Below are 13,685 nucleotides of genomic sequence, written 5' to 3' on the forward strand. Positions count from 1 at the left end.
CTTTTGGAGCTGTACATCGATGCATTTTGTTCTGATTTCAGAAAGTTGATTTTCTATTTACTTGTCTTAAATTATTTACAGTAAGAAGAGAGTTGAGCAGATCAGACAAAAAACCCTTCGTTTTTATATGTGCGTAATAGGTACCTTTTCCTAGAAAAAAGGAGCATGTTGCAAAACTGATTCATAAGCTTGGATAGTCCCTTATTTTCGCTTCTAAAAATTCTATTGTCCCTTTTCTTTAAACTCATAAAAATGAGTATTGGCTTAAAACAGGCGTATGTTGATCAGTTATATGCAAACTTTTCTCATGAAGTATTCTGAATACACTTACAATTTGTAGAGCTCTACTACAACATCTTTATAGAGCAAAGACTAATTTATTTATCATTTATGTTGGTGTTCTGCCATAGGCTGGCAGCTCACTTCATTGTGTGATTCAGTCCCCAGTTCATTTCTCACTTAAAAAAAATTACTTGACAGTGCAGCGCCACTAACCCTACATTTATGCCACCCTGGCCTGTTACGAGAGCACCCTGATGGGCATACCACTTGCTCTGGTTTGTCACCAAAATATCTGGGAAGTGAGGGGAAAAGAGCACTACAAGCTATCAGGAAAGCACTTCCAGCAATCAGGAACGGTTTGCATGAGTCCAAAAGGAGGAAAGCAATGTGGTTTGAACTAATTTAAAAAAAATTGTTTATGTAGCAGAGATGCTTCTTAGGAGTCCCTATTTTAATACTTAAGTTTTGTGCAAAGCTTTAGATTTCCCCTACAATGCACATGGTTTCTGGTGTTGATTCAATTCAGAATTAACAAAAATTTGTCTCGTGAGCAGTCTCAAGTACCTATCAAGTTACCTAGTTTTTCTTTGCTTGCTAAATCACCTTCATTAACAAAGAGAAAAAAGCAATTTTCAGCTTACCTGATTAAGATCATCCACGGTAGAAAGAAGAGGTGGTGATGGTAGTGTGCTATGGTCCTGCTCACCACTACTGTGTTTTCTGCAGAAAGCAACAGAGTGACATGCAGTTTGCTGCCATTTAAAAGCACATCTTTTCACCTACTGTTGGTACATGTAATTCTTAAGATGACTGTTTACCCTGTACATTTGACAGCTTTGTGTGTGTGTGCTTGTCTCTGTTTTCACACTCTGTGCATCTTTCACCCAGCGAGGGGAGAGAAGAACATTAATAGTATGGTTCCTGTTTCCTTAAAACAACAGTTGGTAGGTGGATTCTGGGATAGTAGTATCTAAACTTTAACTTTTAAAAAAATTAGTAGTTAAAGGGACAATTCTTGAAATTAGTTGCCCACCTTTTTTCTGTCTGACTGTATATTGTAAACCATATCAAATTGAGGTATGTTCTGAGTACTCATACATTGAAGCTAGAATAATAAAAATCCTTCAAAAGTATAACGTAGCTCCCAAGCTCTGCACATACTATCTGTTACAGCAAGTACAGAGTCTGGCTTGTATCTGATGACAGAGAAGTGAACTGAATAAGCTCATTTACTAAAAAGATTCACTGTTAAAATTTGGAACCCATAACAGTAGCTCCTCTGTCAATGGCTGATTTGATCAGAGGCTCTTGAATGCAATTTTAACTTCTACCCCTGGTTTTGTTTGGTTAAGTAGGTATATTTTAATCACTACTTATAGAAAGTTCTCATTTAAATGCCTTAATTGCTAGTAATCATAAGAACGTAAGAATGGCCATAGTGGGACAGACCAATGGTCCACCTAGTCCAGTATCCTGTCTTCTGACAATGGCCACTGCCAGATGCTTCAGAGCAGTGGTTCTCAACCAGGAGTACGTAGAGGTCTTGCAGGGGTACATCAACTCATCTAGATATTTGTCTAGTTTTACATTAGGCTACACAAAAAGCACTAGCAAAGTCAGTACAAACTAAAATTCCATGCAGACAATGACTTGTTTATACTGCTCTAAATACTATAAACTGAAATATATTCCAGTTGATTTATTTTATAATTATATGGTAAAAATGAGAAAGTAAGCAATTTTTCAGTCATGGTGTACTGTGACACTTTTGTATTATTCCAGATTTTGTAAGCATGCAGGTTTTAAGTGAGGTCTAACTGGGGGTCTGCAAGACAAATCAGACTCCTGAAAGGGGTACAGTTGTCTGGAAAGATTGAGAGCCACTGATTTAGAGGGAATGAACAGAATAGGAAAATTACTGAGTGATCCATCCCGTTGTCCAGTCCCAGCATTTGGCAATCGGAGGCTTAGGGACACACGCAGCATGGGGTTGCATCCCAGAACATCTTGGCTAATAGCCATTGATGGACCTATCCTCCCTGAACTTACCTAATTATTTTTTGAACCTAGTTACACTTTTGGCCTTCACAACATCCCCTTGCAATGAGTTCCACAGGTTGACTGTGTTGTGTGAAGAAGTATTTCCTTATTTTTTTTTTAAACCTGCTGCCTATTAATTTCATTGGGTGACCCCTGGATCCTGTATTAGGTGAAGGAATAAATAATACTTCCTGATTTGCCTTCATACCATCCATGATTTTATAGACGTATATCATATTCCCCCTGAATTGTCTCTTTTCTAAGATGAACAGTTCCAGTCTTTTTAATCTCTCCTTACATGGAAGCTGTTCCATACCCCTCATTTTTATTGCCCTTCTCTACTTTTTCCCATAGGACAACCAGGACTGCATGGAGTATTCAAGGTGTGGGCATAGCATGGATATGTATATATAGTGACAATATGATATTTTGTTTTATTATCTATCCTTTTCCCAATAGTTCCTAACATTGTTACCTTTTTTGACTGCTCTTGCACATTGAATGGATGTTTTCAGAGAACTATCCACAATGACTCCAAGACCTTTCTTGAATAGTGACAGCTAATTCAGACCCCATCATTTTATATGTATAGTTGCGATTAAGTTTTCCAGTGTGCATTACTTTGCATCACACCCACAGAATCAGACAAAGTGGACAGAGCACCAAGTGGCCTCAGCACGCTGAGCGCATTACAGCTCAGTGGGCCACCACACATCCACTGAAAATTGGAAATTTGTGAAACCCCATATGGCACATCCCTCAGGACAGAAAAGTGATTACCCAGAACTATCCTTAGAGAAAAGCATGAAGCCAGCGTAAGGCAGTCCTATGTACTCTGCTTGGGCCTGTAAGCACTTGTGATCATTGGTACTAATAGATCTAGTAATAGCAGCAGGAATAACTGATTTTTGTCCATTTCCAGGAGACTTGACTGGTGCTACTAGTGCAGTCTGAGAACCTTAACTAGGTCCTGAAGTTATCTTGACAAAGGTCAAAGATTTGAAGCACCTACATTCTCAGAACTGTTTCATAATCTTCTCTACAATCTTAACCAGACATGGAAGATTAAAAATAGGTCTATAGTTGGCAAGACTAGCAATGTCAAGCAAGTTTCTTGAACCAGTTGTACATATGCTTCCATAAAGGTGACGGGCGAGGGAAGAAATAATTGGTCTTTATGACCCTGAGAACCCCTCAACGCCAACTGGCAAAGGATTCACTGTTCTGTAACATCCACTCCTATCAGACCTGACTAATCCATTACACCCAACACATTGCTTTCTTAGTAGTCATCCAAAAAGGGTTGTGTAAGGTGTCTAATAAGCTCATATCATACAGATCTTCATAATCTTTGTGAGATGTTTATACTGGTGATATTTAGAGAGTTGTGTATGTGTACTGAAAACCAGTGCCAAGGCAGAGCTGACAAAAAGTTTGTGCATCAGACACAGGACACTGATTCACTGATCTCTCTGTCAGCTATTTAGATTAAGCACAATAAGTCAATACAATGGAAGGCAAATCTGCACACGGGGTAAACAGGAGTATGCAATGATACCTTGGAGCCAGCACTCCAGGAAAAGAACCCACAAGGGGTCATACTAGCTCTGGGAAAAAAACAGGACTTTGGGGTATAACAGAAAGGCAAAAGGACATTTTTTAATTTATCACTGAGGGAATGTAAAGGACTGTGCTTTTACATCCATGAACAGTGCACCCCACCCAGCTGGGCTGGTGATTCTGGGAGTTTGCTTTAGGTGAGAAAATATTTCTGAGAAGAATTTTAGCTTTTTAGACTCTAAGAAGCATGTTACACTTTTTATATGTGTAACTATTTTGTTTCCATTATCCTTACTCAGTATCTCTTAAATCTTAATCTTTGATAATACCCTTCTGATTCTTTCACTATAAAAATATATTTCAGTAATGTTATAAAGGGCCTGATCCTGAGTTGTGTCAGTCAAGCTGTTGTGTACACTGTCTCTTTAGGGAGTACTTACCTGGTAATTTCTGTGAGTGTCTGGTGACAGGGACTGGACAATGCAGGGAGCACTCCAAGGACTTGAGGGCTAGTGTGTCTATATTGCTGGCCGGCACAAAGATCCCAGTTCTGAGTGACATGGAAGTCAGTACTTGTGCGTGGCCATAGGCTGGGGATTTCAGGGAGCTGAGCTGCAGCAGGCACAGACAAGTCTGCTTCACGCTAAGGGCAGGTAGTGGTGAAGTACCTCATAACCCTGTGTACTCCTGGGGAGTGCCACGGTCTCCTGCCCTTTTTGCTTTTTTCTGATTTACAAAGGAAGGCCTGAGATTATTTTTACATTAGAAATTTGGATACGGTCTGTTCTCAAATACACTGACAACTGAAGAACAAGTGAAATGACATTGCAAGAGTCAAGAAAGTGAGAGTTGAGCAACTGAGAGGAAAGAATTTTCTGAATTCTGGTTCTTGTTACTTACATTTGAGAGCTATTTCAATTTACATGGACTAACATTTTGGAGGAAAGCAATCTTTGTTAAGATTCATCATCACCCTTTCAATTCATGGTAAGCACTAATACACATCCTCAGAGACCCTCAACAAGTCCTCCAGCAAAACTAGAGAAAGCCATAGTAGATATTCCCGATATTTCTGAAGGTACGTCTACACTTACAACAGCGTATCATGTACAGACAAAGCACACCCAGCTAGCACAGGTATAAATAGTAGCGTAGACAGTGAGGCATGGCTTAGGCAAGTAAAGTACCCTACGTGCCTGTACTCTCAGGGTACATGCCCTATACAGCTGTCTACATGCCCAAGAAGGGCAATCCACATCTATGCTGCTGTTTTTTGCCATATAGTGTTCTGCTGCTTTTCCTGCTGCCAGAGCCTTTCCCTGCCACAATGAAGGCTCTGACAGCAGGGAGAGGCCCTGCTGCCTTGAACCTTTCCTCACTGCCTCCCCTTTGTGGGAGCCCTTCATTGCTACATATAGCTACACACTGCAGTGACAAATGCAGCCTGCTTTCACTGCAGTGTGTAACTACGTGTGTAGTGCCTCTACTCTACAAGCTGCCGTAAGGATAGGCAAGACATGAGATAAAAAAAAACAATGAGATAAAAATCCTAAAAACTGCCATGTTCAGGCCTTTACACATCATAAAAAAGGCCCAACTTTTACCAAGTCCTTTGCAAATCCGCTTTTAAGAATGCTCAGCACTCTGCCCTGCTCTTGTACAGTTTCATATATATTTTAGTTAAATGTCATGATACCTAAAGCTATGGATGGGCTCTTTTAGTTATAAAAAATTAACTAAAATAAACAACAGAACAGTATTTGCTGATAAGCAAGAAACACCAGCACTGCAGGCTAGCTATTTTTATGACACCTGCAACTCAGATATGTGAGATTTTTTACCTTCCATTTTGAAGATTCTAGTATCAGAAGTCTGTTATGGAGTTGTGTCTTCTCACTCCGTCCCCCCCCCCCTCACCCCACCCCCAAACAATAATCCTGGGAATAGATTTTGACATCAAACAGGATTACCAGAATGAATCTGTCAATATAACACACCCTGCTATGTTCTCTGGCAGCTTGCTTCCCTGGTTTCACTCTTCCACATTCAGCTGCTGCTTTTTCCTATGACTGCTTACAGACATTCCTCTTCATCTAACTCTGCAAAAGCAGTCTCTGAAGTTTGGTTCTTGGCCCCTTAAAACCTCAGGTATAACTCCTATGCTGCGGACACTTCAGTCTATACCCCACTCCTTCATTGTTTTGACCACCCTTCACTTGCTTTCTTAATGCATTAACCTTACCCACATCTTGCTCCACCATACTTCTTTCAGGGCAACACATCCAAAACAGATATCCAAGGATGACACACTGCTTCAGGAAATTTAGCCCTGTTGCCATTGGCTTTCAGCATCCAACCCCCAAAATGGGTAATTTACTTATATTGGCATGTTTTGCCTCTAAATTATTCAGTGGCTATTATGGGAGGTTATTTAAAATATGTTCAGGCACAGCACTAATATTTGCTGATAGTTTAGGTTTGCCAAATGGCAGATTTTGAAAACGACATATTTTGGGAACCAAACACTCTACTAGAGTAGGGGACCTAGGCCCTGATTCTCAAAGACACTTAGAGATTTAATTTCCACTCATTCCAGTGGGAGCTAGGCACTTAAATACCTTAGAGGATCTGGGCCCTACTGCCTTGAATAATTCACTTTTCAAATTTAGGCGTCTTCATTACTCCTCTCTTAGCTACACACCTACCACTGGATCAGTGAAAAATTCCAGAGACACAGCAAAGCTTTCAATCCCTCGGAAGGTAGAAAATGATTAGATTGTGATGTGTAGTATAACAGGAATAATCTTCTGCTGTAATTCACTTTTGAGACTGATTAAACACCTTGGCTCTGTTTTAGCTATTAATCAAGCTCATTAGTTTATTTGCTTTATATGATACCAACAAAAAAAATGCAACTGTGCATACAGAAAAGGAGGGACCAAGCTGACAAGGCTATTAAAGATAAAGGCAGGAAGTTTGAGGCTGATGCCCACTTGAAGGGAGAATCAGTGGAAGAACTCAAATAGGGGCTTGACATGGTAAGAATGACCAGGCTGGTAGATTATTTTAGCAGCACCATTTTGAGTAGAATTAAGGGGAACAAGGCCACAAAGGAGGAGGTTGCAGTAGTCGAGATGCATAAAGAGGGTTTGGATGAGAATTTTAGCTTGAGATGAAGCGTTGGAAGAAGTGGTAGGGTTTATACATGAGTCTAGAGAGGGGCAACTGAAAGATGATCCCCAGTTTAAAGGGGTGAGTAACTGGGAAGATGGGGGTGTTACCCATAGCGACAGAGTAAGGTGGGGAAAGTTCAAGAGCTCACTTTTGTGCATGTTGAGTTTGAGATGACAAATGGACATTCGTGAAAAGATATCAGAAAGATACTAGACTGGAGGAGGTGATAGCTCACTAGCGAAATTTCTGAGTCATCTGCATAAAGATCAGATACTTACGGATCCATATGACCAATGTGGCTAACAAGTTTCAATTCATGTGGTTGTCTCACAATCCCACCAACTGAATGCTCCTCACACAACAAGATTCTCACTTTGTCTTGCCATTCTTTTATGAAATTAGGATTAAAAAGATTCAAGTGGCACATGTTTATATTAACACATATCTGCTCACCTCCTTTGCTTGACGGCAGCAACAAGGTCTGGCCCTGAGAACATGGAAAACAAACTGTCTCCATTAGCTGAGGAGGTCTCGTCACTTGAGCTGGCTGAGTCTCCTTGATTACCGGACCAGCTGTTTGTCACATCACTGTAAGGAAATAGGATGTCAGTCCTCATTTCTACACTGTCCTGAACAGAGTACCTGCCATGAAGTGTTAATGGATTTTACCTTAAATGCTGAACGTTGGGAAGTCCCTACTCCTGGGACCCATTGGTTAAACCCCAGTTGTGCAGAAAGTGTAGAAGGAGGAATATTTTTGAGTTATCTATTCACATAGAAATCAGTAAATTTCTCTATTATTATAGTAATAGACCTGCCACTGCAATATCATTAATTGCAACAATCTAATGTAAAAAAGAAAATCTCTTTCATTCATTCATATATACGTATTCATATTATATACACACACACACCATAACCTCGCACTCAGGCAGAAGATCCAAACGATACTTGGTTTAGGAATTTCCAAAAGGGTTCAGACATCTATTTCAGAATTAGATGAGCATGGGATCTCTACCTGGAGGCTGCAAACTGGTGTAAAAGGCAGGTCACAAACAACCACTCTCCCTTGGTGGACAGATGGGAAGGGGATCCTGAAACTTTTTTATGTTGTAACATGAGGCCACAGCATGGAAAAGGATGAGAACCACTGAACTAGAGAACATAGCAACCCTCAGAACCTCTCACTGCATATACTGAAGACTGAATCCACATTTGCTGATTAAGCAGCATCCAGTTGATAATGTCTAGGAAGCTCAATTCAATCCCCTGACATACCAAGTGACTTCATAGCATCATTCCTGATCATGAATATCCTTGGCCTTTAAGATATTAAAATAAACTCATTTTGAATTAAGCTTTATTATAAACCTGTCACTTCTTACGTTAAGATTAAAAATACACTGTATAAATACAACTGCACTAAAATATTTGTTTAAAGGACATTTTAAGCTAAATGTTACCACTTCAATATCAATAAAGCAGAAAATGGTCAAGCCTCCTACCCTTGAAAATACTGTATTTTTTAGAAAAATATTACAGCATTTGTCCAGTGAAGCAATAGCAGTTAACACAGCTATCAGGAAACACCTAGTAATTTACAGCATCTCTCCACTATGTTCAACTTGAACGTACAATGGATTAGAACATAATGTACGGTCTCACTTACCCTTCTGTGAAATACTCCGGGAAAGGCCAGGTTCTGTGAGGATCATCAGGAAGAGGCCAGTTGTTACGTGTGTTGCTTGGACGACGGATGTGCTGTGCTTGCCTTTTTTGTAGCATAGCCTGGCTGACCCCGGCTACATAGCGGGCAAACTCTGGATCAGAGCCAACTTAATATACAAAAAGAAATCTGAGAGTCAGTTGCTGACATATTCAGCTATTTCTACTGTAATTATCCCTTCATTTAATCCTTTCACTAGGCTGTCTATCCCAGCAAAAAACCTTAACAATGAATACCAGTCAACACAGTTGATAACTCTCTGTGAAGCAATATATAGCACTAAATAACTAGATAACTGAAAAAGGTTATGAATTGACAAAGAGGTACACAGTATCTCCATATGCTGAATAAGGGGAAAGGGGAAGTTACTGACCTGTAACTGGAGGTTCCTCAATATGCGGTCCCTATCTGTATTCCACTGTGGGTTATGCATGTGCACCATGCACCCAGAGCCAGAGCCAGAGAATTTGAAAATAGCGTCCACTGGTCTGCACATGCGCCCTGGCTCACCTTGTGCCTCTGTCTGAGGGGATAAAGGCCGTTGCTGTGGGACCATCTCTCCACTTCCTTCTCTACTGCAAATCAGATAAGATTTGAAGCAGAGGGGAAAGAGGGCAGACAGTGGAATAGAGAAAGGAACCACACATCCAGAAGAACCTCCAGTTACAGGTCAGTAACTTCCCCTTCTTCGAGTGATGGTCCCTATTGTATTCCATTGTGGGTGACTGACAAGTAGTACTTAAGTAGAAGGAGGTTATGAGGATGTTGAAGGCAAAGCTAAGTGGAAGACCACCACCCAAATGAGGCATCAACAGAGGAATCCTGCACCAGGACATAATGTCTCACAAATGTGTGAATGGAGCCCCATGTGGCCGCTTCACAGATATCAAGGAGTGGGACCTCCTAAAGTGATGCTGTAGTCATTGCTTGTGCTCTAGTGGAATGAGCTTTCACCACATGGGGGGGGAGGGAGGGAGGGGGAATGGGATTTGGGATGTAGATGCAAAAAACCCCTTATCCTTATGGAATATAGTCAGGGCCCTACCATTCCATATTGTTCAATTTCACGGTCGTAGGGTTTTTAAAATCGTAAATTTCATGATTTCAGCCCTTTAAATCTGAAATTTAACAGTGTTGTAATTGTAGGGGTCCTGACCCAAAAAGGAATTGTGTGGGAGTTGCAAGGGATTCCACAACCTCCCTTGGAAGCCTATTCCAGGGCTTAATTATTCTTAGTTAGAAAGTTTTTCCTAATATCTAACCTAAATCTCCATTGGTGCAAATTAAGTTGATTATTTCTTGTCCTACTCAGTGGATATGGAGAACAATTGATCACTATCCCCTTTAGAACAGCCCTTAATGTATTCAAAGACTTATCAGTCCCTCCTCAGTCTTCTTTTCTCAAGATTAAACAAACTCACTTTTTTTTTAAACCCTTCCTCATAGGTCAGGTTTTCTAAACCTTTTATCATTTTACTGCTCTCCCCTGAACTCTCTCCAATTTATCCACATCTTTCTTAAAATGTGGTACCCCAAACTGGACACAATACTCCAGCTGAGGCCTCACCAGTGCTGAGTAGAGCAGAACAATTACCTCCTGTGTCTTACATACGCCACTCCTGTTAATATATCCTAAAATATTAGCCTTTTTTGCAACAAAGTGCTTGCATTGTCATCTACAAATTTTATAAGCATACTCTCCATTCCATTATCCAAGTCATTAATGAATACATTGCCTAGTACCAGACCCACGACAGACTTCTGTGGGACCCCACTAGATATGTCCTTCCAGCTGGACAGTGAACCATTGATAACTACTCTGACTATGGTCTTTCAACCAGCTGAGCATCCGCCTTATAGTAAATTTCATCTAGACCACATTTCCCTACTTTATGAGAATGTCATGTGGGACTGGGTCAAAATATACTAAAATCTAGCTATATCACATTAAGCTCTAAGCACATTAAGTTCTAAGCACATTATTTTAAAACAATTTCAGAAATTAATTTCTCCTTTACTTACTGTATTAACCAAAGCCTGAGTTACGGATTCCTACCACTCTGCTCAGAATATGGCACTCAAGTGAAGGAGGAGCTGATTTTTCCGTTTTAAAAAAGGTCATTTATTACATTATGTTTTTTAAAGGCCAAGTCACACATAAAACCATCTCCTTACCTATGTAACAATTTATTAAAAAGTGAATTAAAATATTCACTCTGTTCAATTATTTGCCACATTCCTTTCAGCACGGAAGAAAAAAGTAAGGTTTGTTTTGCATTCATGTTCTCAGTCCAGTAATGCAAATGCTATAGGGGGGTTTAAATTACATATGGTGGGTTTTGTTTTAAAGTTAATTGGAACATTTCCACTGGACAAGTTTTTGGTTTTTTTTTAAACCTGAAATCTAAATTCTGGGTCAATTTTACCTTGACAGCATGCCTGTAACTGGGACCCCAAATTTGATTGGGTTTTTTTTTTTGTTTTGTTTATAAACAAAAAGGTCCCTGGGCAGAAATAGTAACTTCTCCTCTCATTTTAGTACTAAAAGAAATACTTATCGTACACTCTGAATATTTTCTCTTCTTCTTACCATTAATAAACCTAGTCAGAGCACTACCCTTTTAGAATTTAACAAATGGTGCTGACTGCCTTTGTAGTAACCACAACAGGTAGGCCTGACCGTAAGCAGTAAAGCTAGATGAGTGAACAAAGTAGCCACATACAAGTAGGAGACAAGTGAGTTGGTTGTTAAAACGTCTCTACAACCCTCAGGTGCATATGAATTGAGAGACAATGTCACGGTTGGGGGCAGAGGGGAAGAGACTCCTCTGCCAGTACAACTAATGCATCTCCAAGCAGTTTTAATAACTGCATAATTTCTGCACAGCAGAAACTTTTTGATGTTAGATGGGTTGTGAGTACGAAGATAATTGTGAAGGATCCTTTTCTGTATTGTGATGTGGTCCATGTTATGAAAAAGTTTCAGAAACCCTTGAAATTAGGGCTAGAAACTGAGGTTTTATTCTCATCTTTGCCAATGACTTGCAGGGTGTCACTTAGCTTTAAAAATCCGGGCCTATTTAGGCGTTGCTGCGCTCAGGATCACAACGCGTAATTGATTTAGGAGCTTATATCTCGAGCCTAAATTCCATTGTCAGTAGATGGAATTAAACAAAGTGCGTAAATCCCTTTTGAAAATTAGATTTAGGCTCCTAAATCAGTTAGATGTCATGACCCTGAGTGCAGCACTAAATAGCTTTAAAAATCTGGGCCTTAAAACCTCTTTGTACCTCAATTTGCTCAACTGTTAAAAATAAAAGTGCACACATGTTAATGCCCACTGACCCCTGTAAAACACTTGGGATCCACGGATGAAAAACACTGTTACCATTACTACCAACATTTAACAAGATTCTTTACTTTGTAAAAAGTATAAATAAAATGTAATTATTCAAAGAAAAAAAGATACACACCTGCAGGATCAAAAGGCAGAATTTCTCCCAACATCCCAAAGACTCCATCATTCTGGTCACGGTTCGGCCATGTGTTGTTTCTAGGTCCTTGTGGTTTTTGTCCTAACATCTCAGACACCATACTGTCCATATAGCTGCTCACAAGACCCAAGCTATACAAATCAGAGCTCAGATCTGAGAAGCCAGGATTGTTCCACTGACTAATATGAGACAATCCAGCCCCAATGGCTTGTGCCGACTGCTGTGAAGAATTATTCACCCATTTGCTGGATACACGCTGTTGCTGCGCTCCAAATGGTTGGAGAAGATGTTGATAATACTGCATTTGCTGCTGCTGCTGCTGCTTTTGTGACTGCTGTTGCTGTGACAACCCTTGTTGAGAAGGGTGCAGAGATGTGTGAGACATAGACTGCGGTTGCTGTTGCACTGCTCCCGATTTTTGTTCTGTTGCTGTAGAAGATGCAACAGAGTTCCTTCTTTTCACCAATGGAGAAGTCTGCTGGGATTTGCCCATATTAAAACCAGACAAGAAATCTATAACCTCCTGCATTTCCTGGTCAGTTGGTAAATTCATACCTTTATCATCCTTGCCATCATCTGCTTTGAAGAAATTATCACACCTTTCAACAAGAAATCCATTGACTATTTGGTTACTTGTGCTTTGAGTTGACTGTAATGGATCTATAGTCCTAGGGAAATTACCAATGTTCAAAATACTTTGTAACCGTGTGTCTATGTTACTGGGCATTTTAGTTTTCTCCTCTGCGTTGTTACCTATGAAGACATTTTTGGAAGGCGTACTGGGGATAGAGTAACTTCCACTGTTGCTTGAACTGGTGCAGGAAGTTTTCTTTGTGAACCGTGAAGTCAGTTTTGAGAAAGTCTTTTGCAGGCCTCCCGATGACTTGCTTCCATTTCCAGACGGCATGTCAACTTGATTCCCGAAGTCACAGATCTCACGCTGTAACTGAATCTGAATACAGGGCAAAGCTTGCTCCCTGTTTCAACAAAAAACATCTCTTTCAAGCCAACCAATATATTAGCCTAATACAAAACTATGTCTTAACAAGTCTACACTTTCAATCTGTGTATTTTTGGGAAATTGAATAATTGGGTAATGGATGGGGGAAACAAAAAATAGAGCTCTTCAGAAAAATCTTGGTTAACGTCAATCAGACTAATAAATTATTTTCTTATTTGACAGAGTGATGTTAGCTAAACAGCTACATATGTATTGATTAGTCTGGTTGACTTGACGTTTTGGGGTATTCATTTTTTTTAAAATGTATTTTAATAAGGCTCAAAAATCTGACAGGCACACCCATGTCTTTCCAATAGGCCAGCAAACTGCAGGAAGGTAATTTTTGTTCCACTTTTTCATCTACCTCCAGGCTACCTAAGCTTTGCAAACTTCTTACTGTCTGATATAT

At 40.0% G+C, this 13,685-nt stretch overlaps 1 protein-coding gene across 2 annotated transcripts in view; it reads right to left on the reverse strand.

Moving 5' to 3' along the window:
* GARRE1 (granule associated Rac and RHOG effector 1) overlaps positions 1-13,685 on the reverse strand; it is a 105,375-nt gene that overhangs the window by 2,547 nt on the left and 89,143 nt on the right. For both annotated transcript variants that reach the window (XM_048816922.2, XM_048816923.2), the window contains 4 exons: positions 12,256-13,253; positions 8,726-8,891; positions 7,510-7,644; positions 924-1,002 (listed from right to left, as the gene is read on the reverse strand). In XM_048816922.2, coding sequence (XP_048672879.1) covers positions 924-1,002; positions 7,510-7,644; positions 8,726-8,891; positions 12,256-13,253 — 1,378 coding nt within the window. The remainder of the gene's footprint in view (positions 1-923; positions 1,003-7,509; positions 7,645-8,725; positions 8,892-12,255; positions 13,254-13,685) is intronic.

Source organism: Caretta caretta, chromosome 12, assembly GCF_965140235.1.
Source record: "Caretta caretta isolate rCarCar2 chromosome 12, rCarCar1.hap1, whole genome shotgun sequence".
NCBI classification, from domain to species: Eukaryota; Metazoa; Chordata; order Testudines; family Cheloniidae; genus Caretta; species Caretta caretta.